The sequence below is a fragment of the Mesitornis unicolor genome, unplaced genomic scaffold, assembly GCF_000695765.1.
Source record: "Mesitornis unicolor isolate BGI_N332 unplaced genomic scaffold, ASM69576v1 scaffold3144, whole genome shotgun sequence".
Taxonomy (NCBI): Eukaryota; Metazoa; Chordata; class Aves; order Mesitornithiformes; family Mesitornithidae; genus Mesitornis; species Mesitornis unicolor.
Window position 1 is genome coordinate 1 of NW_010177851.1, and position 15,725 is coordinate 15,725.

Genomic DNA, 15,725 nt, shown 5'->3' on the forward strand with positions numbered 1-15,725 from the left:
AGGGGGAGAGGGCCCGTGAGCGGCGTGTGGAGAGGAAAGGAATAGCCCCGGGAGGGAGAGGGGGGCGCAGGACCGCGCCGCTCGGCTGCGAAAAAGCTTCGTGCCGATTAAAATAAGCCTGTGCACGTAACCGTAGGAGCAAACTATTGCAATGCTAATAGGTTCGGTGATTTTTAAAAATTATTTTCTAGTAATTTTTTTTGGTAAAATGAGTTACTCGGCTTCTAGCTGCGGCAAGGCCTGAACGGGCGAAGCGGGGGAGTCACAGATCCGGCGGACCCCGCGGGTCGATGTGAGGGCTCACACGCTTGGGCCACCTTGGTCTTTCTTGAGCAGGTCTAGCCCTGATAGCCGCCTGACAACAGACGTTGACCGCCGAAGTGATTTAGAATTGGCAGTTTTTGCTTTCTGCGGGTTGTAAACTTAATAGAGGAAACACGGTCTTTGCGGTTAAAAGCACAAGACTGGAAATCAAGTGATCTGTGCGCCTCTATTCCAGTTGTGTAGTTTCCGATGTGACTTTAAGCTAATTAAAGGAAGGTATTTCTCAGTAAAATGAGGTAGGGATAAACTGATTCAGCAGTAGTTGTCGAATGTATTATTGGATAAGTTCAATAACAGTTGTTGAATCTTGTGGTAGAATCTGTAGGGGTTTAGGGAATATACTCAGTGAATGATTTGGGCTCTCTGTTCTAACAAAACCTTCAAGGAGTAACTGTCAGAATTTATATCAGTCTGTAAATTTTGTCTTGTCATGGGACATTAGACTGTCAGTATGAGATAGTTTTAGACAAAATCTCCTGCTGGCGTTTGTTCCTCTGATAATTTCAGATAATTTACCTTCCATGAGTGGCTTTAAAATACTGAAAACTGAAATGAGCATTGTTTGTTGTGTATCTCACTTATGGAGGTTCTGCACAGAATATCCTGATATTCTGAAGAATCACAGAGTCCGATTGAAGGAAAGGTGGGGGAAAAGGTGCGAACACACTATTGCAATCATGTGCTCATGCTCATCAAAAGCTGTAATACTTTATGAAGTTGGCAGCTGGTGGTAGTGGAAGTCAATAGAAGCAGCGAATAACTTAATTGAAGATGTTTCATAATTAATGTGTTGTAACTTTCTAGAGTGCCCTGTCTGCGTAAGGTGCTGTTGCATTTAATTTTTTTATCCCTACTGTTTGATAGTGGTTCACTCTTACTTCTGATGTTCAAATTTTGTTCACTTGGCCTTGAAATTGCTGCTGAGTGCTTAATGGCACTTATTTTTGCAAAACAAGACAAACCAAACCCCAACAAAATATGTGCTTCCTGGTATACCTGCCTTTGTCAAACCTTTCTTTTCCTTTCAGATGTGGAGAAAATATACTTGAGGGAGGAATTTTCTTTTTTTCCTAAAGAAAACTTCTCTAGTGAAAGCCCAAGATGGACAGTCATGATGGGGATGAGAAATGAGAAAGGAGGAAGAGAGGTTTCCTCTGCATTTCTCTCTCTTGATGACAAAAGATAGCAAGAAAAGGTCATGCTGCTATGATGCTGCATACAGCGGTGGTGGGTGTTTTTGTTTGAAGTTTGGAGTTTTAACCTCTGATGGAACCTGAAGGAACTATGGCTGTGTACCCTGTATCGCTTGGTTCTGGTTGTGAAGTCAGTTTTTTAATCTTGCACCTTGAGTTGGTGATCTCCTGTGGGGAGTTTTCATGATAATAGAATTTTCTCTGAGCTAGAATAAATTCTGTCTCTTAAGGTGGAGTGCTTGTGCTCTATTAAGTGTATTGTATGTTTTGGGGTTTATTCGAATGGTCTTTGCAAATTACGGTGTGCTACTCAGTATTCCAGAGGACAATTTCAATTTCTGAAAAATGTCCCTAATTGCGCTTGGCTGGATTGTGCACCTGCAGAAATACTGCTGTGGCAATTCTATACCAATCCCTACGTCTTCCTTCTCTGCCCGTTAAATTTTGCATGTTGATTAAAATGAAGGTTTCTTCTAATGTCTGTGATGGATTTACTGAAATTAATGTGTTAATGTTTCTTCTTTAAAGATCTTTAGATTATTTGTTTTCATAGCAACAGGTAAGGAGAGCAGCTTGTGCTTAGAATGAGTAGATTTGCTCTCCTGTGAGCTGAGAACGCTTTAGATAGTTCATGGCTAAAGTTGGTAACTCAGAAGCAAATTGAACAGTAATTTAAGACTTTTGCCGTTATCATTAGTTGCAGTGCGAGTCCCTGTACTGTTTTCTGGAAGCCTTTTTAGCTGTGTTCCTGTGACCACGTAGAAAAGTTTGGCTGACACTTCAGCATGCTTGACCAGTGTGGGTTGGCAAGGTGCGGAGCACTGCCTGCCAAGTCTGTATCCCTGCTGACCTACCACCAAGGTTGAGCCTGCCAGGACTGTCATCCTTGACAGAGGATCTTTGTCAGAATCGCTGCTACTGATCCACCAACTATGAGGTAGTGTCTCTGAATTCTGGGTCAGTGGATGTCACAAACTGACAAATTTAGAATACTTTGCCATTCATTCATTCTGTGGACGGGGAGGGGGGGAGGAAAGCTTGGTGAATTACTATTGTCAGTGTTCCCTCCAAATCCTGTAGCTTTTGTAAACTTGTCACAGTCTTAATGCAATTCAGTTGGAGTGGAAGTGTGTACACAGACACATGTATACATCTTTATTTTTCTTCCCCTCTTTTAAAGCTTTATGAAAGTCTGTATAGTCCCTGCTTTCAGGTTACATTTTTTGTTACCAATTCACATTTTTAGTGGCAGTATTTAGGATCTTACTCTTTAATGAAGGTCTTGCATGTGAGCATCTAAATTCTCTGGAAGGCTTTGTCCAGCTCATTGGTTTTAACATACTTTAGGATTTATGAAAAGTAGATGTCCTATATTCCTGCCCTCCCCTTTTTTTTCTTCCGGGTGTAGTACTGAGGTCATTCCTCATCACCCACTTGCCTGTCATTGTCCACTAACCTACCAGTGGAGACATAGGCTTTTGTTTTCATGTTTAGTGAAGTTTAATGCTGCTCTTGTATGTAATTTTAATTAAGAAATGGATACTAACTATCAGTTATCTGCTGTGGTTAGAGTAGATCTTAAATAACATTAAAAAGTTGAGGCAGTTTCAGGGCTGACTTTCAGATGTGCTGACTACTGTTGATGATGGCATTTTTCAGCATAACGCTTCTGTTGGAAAGTGCCAATTAGCTGAAATAGAAGTGTGAGAAAATTCAGGGTTCTGACAAAACACTTAAGAGAGAGATTTTTGGTTCTAAGGTGGAATTTGTAGGTTTTGAGAACTTCTTCAAAAGCTTATTGCTCAGTAATTGCAGAGACCAAGGCCATGTGAGTGTTAGGGGTTTTTTTTTTTTGTTTAAGTGGATGCCTTATGAAATAGATACTAACTTTTTTAGGCTTGGGAATTTTTTTGTTTTTCTCCCTCTCTCTTCCATCCCTTGTGTCACAGTTAAAGTCAAGTTTTGCCATGGTGCAGAACAAATTCAAAAGTTTTTGTTCTTTGGTTACACTTTTTCTGAGGTTTTCTTGGCATCAATTAGAAGTGAGGGTGCTTTTGAAATGCAGTGGAATTCCGTAAACTCTTTCTGGCTGGACCTATTTTGTGATAGAAATCATTACCACTTTTTTTTAACAGTGATTTTTGAGAAGACTGCAAGAAAAGACAAGCGTCGCTTTTGCTATCTGAGCTACATGCCTTTTATGATACCAGTTCTTCCATGAATGATGCGTTACTTGCTGCTTGTGCTTGGCCTCAGATTTTTTTGCTATGTTTCTTTTAAGAGAGCGCTAGTTAAATGCTTCTCAGTTGACAGAGTTATATGCTCCAGGGTTTTTTTTTTAAGCTGTGTTAGATGATGTACAGATGTGGAAATGAAAAGAACAAGTATTATGTGAGAAAGCTATGTCTGAAGTTGTCAATGCATTTTTTGTTTGGAGAGCAGTCATGGTTAGTAAAATTCTTGAAGATGCCAGACAATTCCTTTCTGTTCTTGTTTACATGTATTAGTAGTTAGAATATATTGCCTTACAATGCATGTTTGAAGCAAAGAAATGTAGTGCTGGTATAAAACCATTTATCATAGGTTTTGGTTGACTGGATATGCATTTGGATATGCAAGCCTAGTTCTGATGAAAATACCCCAAGTTCCTTTTTGATATTGTTCATAAAATCTCCTTTCATTTTTACTTACCCTTCAAGGGAAGAGTGGAAAAAAGATCAGTTAAATCATTGATGATATTCTTTGAGCAAGATGTTGTGCAGGATAATTGGGAGAAATTTTGTTGTTATTGCTGAAAGGCTATGGCAGTGGTAGGGAATATTGAAGCTTTTCAAGTTTATTGCCCAAATTCTTTAACTACTGTGTAACTTTAGGATTTATTTTATTCTTGATGTGCATGGACAAGCTATGGAACCAATGTGGGTTTTTTTGTATTTGTCCTCAAGAAAAGGCTCTCAGGAATGGTACTGCATGGGACCCTGTGCTAGGCTACAATGGAAGATGTAGACTTAGGAAAATGATAATAAAAGCCAAGCACAATTCTGCAGTTCCTGTCAGGAAATTTATGAGGAGAGGAGAACCTTAATAAAACCAGGTGAAATTGATGCTTGAGGTTGTAGTTTTAAAATAAAATATTGATAACAGAATATAGCGTAATATACTGTAACTGAGTTTCTGAGCTTTCTGTATGACTGTGTAATGTGTGTATGGAGTGAAAATATTTAAATATTACAAAGTATGAAGGGGCAATAAAGTTAGGCACAAGAGCTGGCTGAAAAACAGTTCTGTGAGTCTGAAGCAGCTCTAATGAACCACCAGTTGTGTAGCGAGTTGTAAGTGGGGGTTTGTGTTACGAAATTGGGTCTCAAAGCAGCTTCTAATGGTGAGCAGTGAAGTTCCTTGTTTCGGATTGGGTATGATGTTGCAGGAAGCTTTCCTAATTTGCAAATAAGTAAATTAAGCAGGGAAAGAATATTGCTTGTACAGTTGCAATGCAAGCTTAGTGTTGGCAGTAGGAAAGGATGAGGACCGTGTAGTCGTTACTCTTTTTATTCTTATGCTTGTGAAAAGCATGGTTTGTCGCCGTGCTGCTTGGGGTGATGGGTTGCCTGGTTAATGATACTTTAAATTTAGATGTTGCTGATGGAATTCCAATTTGGAATTGGTGGCAGAACATGTTACATAGACAGTGCATCTCATTAAAATAAATATGCCATATATAATTTTTTATTGATCTGTTCTGCTGTGAGTCTTGCTCAGGCCCTTTTAACCAGAAGAAGATTCCTTGACAGCAAATTAAATGAATCTGCTATATTTGGCAGTTTAATATAGTAGGCTAAGAAAATTTCAAAAGAGGAACCAAAAGGTAGTTGAGTTGCTTAGTATTTGTGATGGTAAAGATCTTCACAAAAGAAATGTAATGTGTAAGTTCTGCTGTTAACCAACTTTGCTTATATCTAGCTAGCTTGAAGAGGTATTAGGAAGGAGTTCAAACAATAGACCTGTTCACACAAGCAGTTTCCTTCCATTTGCTGTAGTCATTAACAGGAACTTTAAACATAAAAATAATGCGTGCCCCAAAGTCTGATTTTGATACAGCGATTACTTCCTTTTATATTCACCTAGTAAAAGCCCCCTCATGCTACCCCATGGAATGAATTACTCTCATTCTTTAAAGAGTGTTTGTGACTGGTTGGTTGGGGTTTTTTTAAAATGCAATAACAGTTTTTCAGCCAATGTTCTATTGTAGCTCAGTCAAAAAGTTATTTAATAAAAGAAGGTAATGCATAATAGACTCTCAGACTCTTAAGGAAATCTAAGAAAGCTTTTTCCCCATGAAAGTTGTTACCAGCTGCCTCTAGAGGTGCAACAATATGAGTAATTTGTGCAATGCTATGAATGAAAATGTGACTCTAAAACATTTGTTTCTGTGCTCAAATCTTGATGATGCACTGTTGTACTGCAATCACAGCTCATAACATGCACTTTCCAAGCCTCAGAAGAAACTGACTGTAAATATAATGTGGTGAAGCTGTTCCTAGCAGTTGTCATGATTACTTAGAAACCTTCCAAAAATTAGATGCTGAAATTACATCAAATGCAAGTAAATGTTCTAAATGTGGTTTGTGCCATTCATTCAGAAATTTTAAACCCCTATGAGAGTTGCAATTTCCACATGAAAATGTTTGGTTTCTACATAAATGCCTGAACTTACTGCTTTGTGACCTTAAAGAGCTCCAAAGAAGGAAACACTTTTAGTCTACAAATAATTCATGAAGCTTTTTAATACTGCCTTGTTTTCTTAAGAAAAAATGAAAGCTGTAAACCTTCAGTGTGAGCTGAATGAGCCATCCAGAATGAACTTCCAAAAGGCCTGCAATGAGATGTATTTGGTGACATCTATACCTCTCAAAGCCTATCAGTTTGTTGCAGAGTTTCTTTTTTGCCCTTGCTGTTCTTGAACAGGTGAGAATACACTTCAGCAGAAGAGTCTTGAAGGCCTCATGGGTCGCCAGAATGAATTTACAGTAAATGCTGTTAAAGTTTTGAACTTCAGCGGTTTTGATTTTCAGTGGTTGTAGTACAAGCATATATGTGGAAACTTTTTTTTTTTTTAATACGTTGAAACAGTTTTGATCAAATCTGTTATGGTGCTTCTGGAATACTTGTTCTGTTAGGTTTTGCTTTTGTTGATAGCTGTTCAGACTAGTGTAAAGGGTTTAGGCTAATTACATTACTTCAAGCATATTATTTCTAAAATCATAGTTTCTCAGAGTAATTTATCAGAATTCTCTTGACACTTACCCTACAAATGCTCTTTACTGCAGAGCATCATTTCGGTAGAACTGTTCCAGCTTTCCTTGCTTTTAGTTAGCTTGTTTATTCCATGAGCATACTTGTGGGTAAGTCATGTTGAAATGATATACAACCAGTAGAATTTCATTCCTAGTTGCTGCATGTTACTGTGTTTGAAATACTAAAGAATTATACACGATCATAGAAAAGAATCATAGATCTGTAAACTTGATTGCATAATATATATGAGATGATAGATCAGAGAGGCAAAGCCAAGAGACATTTCTCTCTTCTGAGCCTGAACTGTAGGAATTTCTAGTGTACATTCTGCCTTGATGGTTCTTAAGATTCTTTGAAAGCAAAGCTGAGAAACAGAAATAGAACTTTTGAATTGTCTTCTTGCTGCTCTGAGATTCTAGGTGGGTTCATTTCCTTTTTCAGGAGTGTCAGCAACTGCTGATATCTTACAGCTATTGAATGTACGCAGGGCTTGGAAGCAAGTTAATTGTGACTGTAAACAGCTTTTACTTTTTAGAACTCTCAACTTTTATCTTCAGTAAAAGAATACATTTAGTCTGTGTTCTTGGCCAAGTTTATCTCCCTTTATGTATTTCCTGTTACTTTGAAGGGTGCAAAGGTTCTCATGTGTAATAGTTCCTGGGAACTAAATTTATACTTAAAATGCAGACACGGCTTTATTTCTGAAGAAATACGGTAGTAATTTTTTTTTTTGTAATACCCTCTTCTAAGGACTAACCGAAGCAGTGAGAGGCTTTTGTTCTTGTACTTTTTTTTAAATTTTGGTTTTTTGAGAGCTTAGGAAGAAAGATCTTCAAACAGCTTTTCTGTTTGTTTAGCTTTTCCCAGTTTTTCCATACTGTTGAAACAAAACCGAATAATTAAAGTACCACCAATGGGATTAAGCTATCAATGGATTTTTTTCCTGTAAAGAGTTTGTAAGTTTGTTTAAAAGCTCTTTAGGCTCTTCATCATAGCCAAGTGTTCTTGGGTCTGTTCCCTGCTTTCCTCACCTTCCACGTCCCCTGTGGAAAATCTAGGGTGATTACATGTGGGACATTATAAAAGCTTTGTCTAAGGATGTTTGCTGTATCTTTGACTGATGATGCTTAATATATGGCTCCAAAAGTACCCATCGAAGTCTGAGTGAGCTTGTAAATGTGCCTAGACACTTATCAGATGACTTTTAGTTAATCAAAGATGGGAGGAAAAAAGATCCCCTTGATTAAAGGTAGCACTCTAAGAGAAGCAGCACAGAGCTACTTAAATCTTGCTTCCCCCAAACACGCACACACCTCTTTCTCTTATCTGCAGATTTGGTGTCTCAGGGTATTTTAGGTGTTCTAATTCACCACGGTTTATCAAAAGTTGAGAGACAATGTTGTTTGGCAGTCTCTGTAGCAAGAAAGGAAGCATCTTTTGTTATTGACATCCTTTTTCTTAGCTCTGCTCTTGCTTTTTGCCAACTGCTCATTGTCTATACTTGCTTATTTAGTATTCACAAGGGATTTTACAAGTTCTTATCAGTTCGTTGCCACAGCACATCATTTCCTCTTGTCATCGTTACTCCTTAAACTGGAGGGAGAGAGGATTTGCATTAGAGCTGGCAGTGGTAAAAAAACACCATTCATGAGTGCTGTGTTCTGAGGCAGTTTGTAGTAAAGGTCACATTTCTAGTACGGATTCTGACATGCCTTTCCCCTCCATCTCTTTTCTAGGGAAAGGAAAACTTTTTTTTAATTGCCAAAGGCTAAAAATATCCAGCGCTTCAAATATTCTTCTTAAAAGATACAAGGAAGTGCAGCATAAAAATAGCCACAGCTGAAAAGCTTGACCACCTTTGAGTGCTGGGGAGGGGTTGGTTTGGGGATTTTATTGGGTTTTTATTTCAGTTGGTTTTGGGTTTATTTAAGCTATCTGCAGCTTCTTCCTCATTTTTTAATACTCTGAAAAATGTGGGGTCCCTAATGAGAGCTCAAAAACAAGTAGATGCTTTACTGTTTTCTCCTTTTGGGAAATAAGATCCATTTGAAAAACTGAGTGATTCTATGCAGTACTGGCAGGGGAACTACTGGTTCCACTGTGCATCTTACTTGTTTCTTCATAGCAAGTTTAAGTCTTCTGCTGAAGTACTGTGACAGGGATATAATACCAGTTTTGAAGCATGTTCCCCAAGCTTGTGTTCTGAAGCAAACTCATGGATTTAAGGAGGATTGTTAGTAGAAACCATGGTGTTCCTTTGGTCCCTTGACTGTCCTGTTCCCTCGCTAGCAGTAATATAAGAAATGGGGTTTCTGACCATGTTTTACTTTATTTAGCTTTGGGGTGAGGTCCTAGTAGTTACGGTATTTTGTTTTGAAACAGAATCGGGTGCAATGGCTAAGGTTGAAACAGGCATTCTTTTACTTCTTTTACTATCTGCCTTTTTTACCACATTTTTTACTTGTTTACTAATTGATTGTTAATTTATCTTTTTAGCAGAACTGAATTGGGAGAATTCTTCATTATTTTAAATGTGAAGATTTCATCACTAACATCTGTATGTTCATACATCAACTTCCAAGAAATAATAAAGCTCATCAGTGGCAATAACTGTTTTTGGCATACACTGACATTTGTTTGGAAAAAAACCCAGACAACAACCAAATAAACAAAAAACCACCAATAGACAAAAACCCAACAAACTTTTTGAAGACTTGTGTCAAATGACGTCAATGGCCAGTTTGTTCTCCTTTACTAGCCCAGCTGTAAAGCGTCTGTTGGGCTGGAAACAAGGAGATGAAGAGGAAAAATGGGCAGAAAAAGCTGTTGATGCTTTGGTAAAAAAGCTGAAAAAGAAAAAGGGTGCTATGGAAGAACTGGAGAAAGCCTTGAGCAGTCCAGGACAGCCTAGCAAGTGTGTTACTATCCCCCGCTCTTTAGATGGACGACTTCAAGTTTCTCACAGAAAAGGCCTTCCCCATGTAATTTACTGTCGTGTTTGGCGTTGGCCTGATCTACAAAGCCATCATGAGTTGAAGCCATTGGATATTTGTGAATTTCCTTTTGGATCTAAACAGAAGGAAGTCTGCATCAATCCATACCACTATAAGAGGGTGGAGAGCCCAGGTATGTTTGAACATGGCTGTCTAAAAACTACAGAATCGCCAGGAGCCACCTCTTTTTCACTCCCTTCTCATTCAGTGTTGTATAACGAGTTACATCTGGTGTGTGAGGGAGCTTGGAAGAGGAATATTCGAAGTGTACTTTTCTGGTGGGGGTTTTGGGGAGCTGTGCTGTCCATGGTGTACTAACTAGTTTTCTTTGTCGTAAGTCACATTTTTCCTACAGATCTCCTAAGCCTGCTGCTCTTAAAACTAGTGGCAATGTCCTCATTTGTAATAAAATAGAAAGCAGTGATAAAAAGATTTTGGTTTCTTTGAGAAACTTGTTTAAAAACCTCAGTCCTTGCAAGAAGGTTGGTAGCCTTCTTTCAGGAACTCAATAGTTGATCAGTGAGTGACATGAATTGAGGAGATTAAAAACAAAACCAAACCAAGAATTCTAGGGCATAGTGTTCCCCACTTGACTTCCCATTAACAAGCAGTAGAGCTGAAGAGAAGCAAGAGTGATGATCAGTTAGAGTAAGGTACGTACCAAATTTCTCAGGTAACAAGTCTGCTATTAAGGCATGATGTCATGGGAGGAGATGAGGAGGATTGTGGTTACGAGTGGGAGAGATGAAGTGTTTTGCTTTGGAAAGTATAGTGAAAGTTGCTTCTGTTGTTCCACAGAATGGTTGTAGCTCTATTGCAACCGACTGCAGTGCTCAGTGCTCTACTGTAGCACTTGAATTCCACACTCCAGCACTCTTGAATTTAAAAGTTAAAACTCCAGCTTAGCAATAGTTGTATATTGTAGTACAGATTTTGTTTGTCTTCAGTGAAAAGGACTGTATGGAACTATATAGTTAGACTATAGTAATATAGACTGTATTCCCATTTTCACTGATTTGATAATGTGCGCATACAGTGAGTTTTGCACTTCTAAATCAGTATGTTGTATGTGCTATGTGTGGACTGTTTGGTTTTGGTTTTTTTGTTTTGTTCTGTTTTTTAAAGTCTGCTTCCAGTTGCGTGAAATACAAATGTGGTTTTGCTCTGATTTTTGTGAGAGTAAAGTTTAAGCCTTTTAGGAAGCATAATATAAAAAGATTAAGGAGAGAAGCTGTGGTAAAGGTATGACAGATGAATCCCCTACTCCTCTTTTGACTCCAGCTAGTGTTGAAGCTTTCATGATAAGCAGAGTAGCTCATCGTTTGTATCTCCTTCTGTCTCAGTTTTTAATCTAAATTTCCCTGGTTTTTGTTTTCTTTTCAGTTCTACCTCCAGTGTTAGTGCCTAGACATAGTGAATTCAATCCACAGCACAGTCTACTAGTTCAGTTCAGGAACCTAAGCCACAACGAACCACATATGCCACACAACGCGACATTTCCAGATTCTTTCCAGCAGCCCAACAGCACTCCATTTTCCATTTCGCCAAACAGTCCCTATCCACCTTCTCCAGCCAGCAGCACTTACCCAAGCTCCCCAGCTAGCTCTGGACCGTCTAGTCCCTTTCAGCTACCGGGTAAGTACAGCCCAAATGTCAATTTAGTAAAAATAATTAAAGTGTCACATGTTGTTGTGACTTACTACCTCAGGAATTTTTGATAATTGCAATAAATTAGTCTTCCATTTGCATTTTTGGTGGGTTTCTTTCTAGTTTTGTCACTGGTTAGAGTTAATTGTTGTAGTTTCATTTTTCCCAATGCTTTTTTGTCACATACTGTAGTGGTGAGTTATTTTGCACAGCTTCAATGTAGAATAACTGATACCTACTTCAGAAGAATAGGAGGGGAAAAAAAGCACATGTGCAAGACTGAGCAAGAAGTTTATTGATGTCTTTCTCTGAAAAACGACATATGTGGTATTTGACTGGGAAAAATAGAACAGATTTTTGATAGGAACTTAACCAATTTGAGTGAAAATAGGGGGAAAATACAATTGATAGAGGCAAAGGAAAGAAGCCTTACTGAGTCTGGTTATTGGTGTGGTTTACAAAGCCTAGAAGTTAGTCAGTTAAAGAGCTTATTTTTCCAGTAGTTCAGTCGCCTCATCTTTGTTCTTTCTGGCTGGTGTGTCTGTCTGTTCACCGACGTGTCCCTCTTGGGTACTAACTGTGATCAGTGGCCAGATGTGTTAATGGTGTCTGGAGGGAATTGCTGAAATAAGGGACCAGTACCAGTGTGTTGGTACACTGACTACTGTGCTGCATGGAAGAATGCACAGATCCACACTTTTATTATGAACGTAGTCTACAGAAGCAGCAAAAAATTAACTGGTTTAGGCCTTTGTTATGCTACAGCAAAAAAAATTATTTCTTATACTAGTTTCTTTTCAAAAATGGAGAAGGTAAACAAGAAAGATAATGTTTGTGTGAATAAGTGGGAACTGTAGTCATCTTGTGTAGCTGCAGGAGTGCAGTTGTTAAAGAAAAAAGGCAGAAAGTAAAAAGCCATGTCTCTTAGTTTTCCTTAAGTGTCCAGTCTTGTTAGTCACATAGGTAAGAATCCAGCTATTGAAGGAGGTTGCTGTAAAGGCAGCTGGCTGGGTTGTCTTCACGTTGCTTTCAAAATGGATCCAAATGTTTTAACATCTCTTGTTCAAGAGCATTTTTGTGTGTTTACAACTGTAGAAAAAAACAAATATTCTAAATGTTGAAGTTTATTTTGGTTTATTCTTTCTTTTTCGTCTTTGTAGCTGATACTCCACCTCCTGCATATATGCCCCCTGATGATCAAATGGGGCAGGATAATTCTCAATCTATGGACACAAGCAATACAATGATCCCTCAAATCATGCCAAATATATCTACTAGAGGTGAGTTGTATAGTGTGTAAAATTAACATAGTTTGGCTTCCTACAGCTCATTACCAAATTGAATGAATAGTTTTAAATGGTGCCGTAAACCTTGTTGATAAGTAGAAGGAGTCCTCCAAGGCAAACTGTGGCTGTAACAGAAAGAACTGAGAAATAAAACATGCCTTGCTCATTTGCATCTCTTGCTTTTAAAGCCTCAGGTGCACAGCACTGTTTATGACAAGTTGGAACTTTTTTCATTTCTTAGAATTACTTTTTTTTTTTCTGCTACCTTTGCCTGCTGTTGGAATTATGTATGCACAAAGGCTCTGAAAATGGAGTCCCAAAATATCCATTATAGCTATTGTTTTTAAAAGTGGACAAGAGAATCGTGTTTCACCTGTGGTCACAGTCATCTGTCTATTAATATCAGGCTTATGATAGGAAAGATAATTATAATATCAATGGACTAGCTAAAATGCATAGAAGTAAAAATCATTAAGATATTAATCAGGACTGTTCTTGCCAGTCATAACGGTCGATTAAGCTTCTAGTTATTCTAGTTATAAGCTTCTTGATATTTTGGAAGGCCTGCTTTATAGTTCTAGATGTAACATTTTAACTGGTATTTCCATTTTGCTTATTTTCAGATGTTCAGCCTGTTGCCTATGAAGAACCCAAACACTGGTGTTCGATTGTGTATTACGAATTAAATAATCGCGTTGGGGAGGCTTTTCATGCATCTTCTACAAGTGTCTTAGTAGATGGGTTTACAGATCCCTCCAATAATAAAAACAGGTTCTGCTTAGGTTTGCTCTCAAATGTGAATCGCAACTCCACAATTGAGAACACTAGACGACATATTGGAAAAGGTAAAGCTTGCTTGCATGATTGAGAAGCGAAGTCCTTGTTTTCGTTTCAACTTTTTTATTTCAACTGTGTAGTGCAATGATTATTCTCCAGTGAGAACAGTAGAAGTAATCTGTCATACATTATCTAGCTCTCCAGTATCTGAAGACAACTTACGTAGGCATGGTTTGATTCTAATTGGTCTAGGAATTGCATATTCCTTTAGCACTAATTTAAAAGATCATACTTTACTTCTTCCTTACCAGACTATATTAGCAGAGGGGCTTGTTTGTTATAGTTAATGATTGTGTGTAGAATTTTGTGTTTCAGCACCAAGAAACATTGCAGGACTTTTGATATTCCATGTTGTATCTAGTTCTTAAATCAAACTCTTCGTGCCACTTTACAGTATATCAAAGATTTTTAAATTATTATTATTTTGATGTTCATGCAAGGTATTACGCTGCTGTCTACACCATGTTCAAATATCTTGCATGTGTTGACAGCAGGACTTTGAAGTGCTAATGCAAAACTCCAAGAGCTCATTTGTCTGAGTGAATCCATAGGGTGTGTAGGTGCGTGGGAGGGATTCCTGCAGACAGCAGGTTTTGCAAGATCTTCTAGTTTTCCTGTACTGTTTGGCTGATAGCATATATAGGTGCACAGTTTTCATCTCTGAAGGAATGTGCTTGGTTTGTCTTAAAATGTAGTACTCCTTTTCTGAATATCTCCTTTTTTGTAACTAAGTCCTAAAAAGATAACATCATTTCTCTTGTGCATATCTAGAGGCCTTTTTAATTGAGGTTTTCCTATGAAAGTCACTGTTGCTTGTAGTATTCAAGACCTATCCTGTCCTATCGCAGTATTTTAATTAGAAATAACTATAAATATGGCAAAATTGTTCAAATAATTTGGAGACCATGAGTTGTGTTAATATCTGTTGGAAACTTGGTTCTGCAGTGCTGTTGTCTGAGAAAATGTAATGTTACAAACGGGAATAACTGATTTCAGGGGTGCTGGTGGTTTGTCAGGTTCTTTTGTTTTGGCTTACCCCTTTCAATGGTACAGGCAGAGAAATCTTGCATGTCTGTCTAAGGCCAGAAATGTAACAAGATTCCAACACTGTTGTAGAGAGTAGTATTGGCTGCAGGGAGCTTTAAAATGTCTTCATCTCTAATACTAATTATTAAACTAAAACTTTGCTTTATAGGAGCAGTTCTGAGGACAACTAAGATTGTTTTGTGATAAAATACTATTTACTTATGGCTTTTATTCAGAAGGTCTTCATTTTTTACCCCCTTAAAACTACGCAATCCTATTTGCTAAGGTGTTTTTTTCTGCAGAAGTGTTGCATTACAGGTGTAAATGACTTTTAATTGTGCACTGGATTAGTTTTGAAATATGTGTTCTTCTCAGACCGTTGTATTACCCAGCTCCCCTCTTCAGAGACCTCTCAGAAGGTCTTTACCTGAAAGAAATTAACTAGCAAGTGGTGATCTCTGCCTTTTTAAATGAATAGGGTTCTATTGTGAAAATGCATTCTTGCCCACTCCAGATTTTCTGATAGCTGCTTATAGTTGATGAAGCCAATGGTTCCTCTATGTGACCTTCATCCTACCGTAGTCCCAAATGGCTCCAGCAATGTTCACAACAGTTGTTACTGTCTGAAAGATTAACTTGCATCTGTTGACTTGCTGCAGCCTTCTCTGACAAGCCATGGGATAGTCTGCAGTGGATTCTCAGGGTATTGCAAGAAAGATTTAAACTGAACTGTATCCCAACCGTATAACAGTGGTGGGTGGGGGAAAGGGAGACGATCTTGGAGAAGGAAGGTGAGTATCTCAACTGAAATAGCAGTGAGAGTCTGTGTTTGGATGCTGAAAGAATCAGCAGCTTTATATATAAATTTTTAGTCAGAAATAGTGTCATATAGGCTTCAGAACGTAAAGGGAGGGATGTAGTTGCATACATAGCTGAATCCAGGCAGATGTGATAAACCTAGAGTCTTTGATTTAGGGTCTGTAAAAGCTGATGGTATTGAAGTTGTGCAGCTAATTTAACTTAACTCTGCTTTTGCTTGATGAAATACATTGAAATTAGAACAGACTGTGGATATACTCTCTCATTCATGTCTATCACTGCCTCTTCTCCTAGTTTTTATTCCT

General features: G+C 38.2%; 1 protein-coding gene across 2 annotated transcripts in view; it reads left to right on the plus strand.

The window, feature by feature from the left end:
* Nucleotides 1–9,308: 9,308 nt before the first annotated feature.
* LOC104538881 (mothers against decapentaplegic homolog 5) overlaps nucleotides 9,309–15,725 on the plus strand; it is an 8,644-nt gene continuing 2,227 nt past the window's right edge. Inside the window, exons 1-4 of one of the 2 annotated variants that reach the window (XM_010182237.1) lie at nucleotides 9,309–9,938; nucleotides 11,189–11,440; nucleotides 12,613–12,732; nucleotides 13,362–13,583. In XM_010182237.1, coding sequence (XP_010180539.1) covers nucleotides 9,536–9,938; nucleotides 11,189–11,440; nucleotides 12,613–12,732; nucleotides 13,362–13,583 — 997 coding nt within the window. In that variant the 5' untranslated portion in view covers nucleotides 9,309–9,535. The remainder of the gene's footprint in view (nucleotides 9,939–11,188; nucleotides 11,441–12,612; nucleotides 12,733–13,361; nucleotides 13,584–15,725) is intronic. The other variant, XM_010182238.1, reaches the window with a different exon arrangement.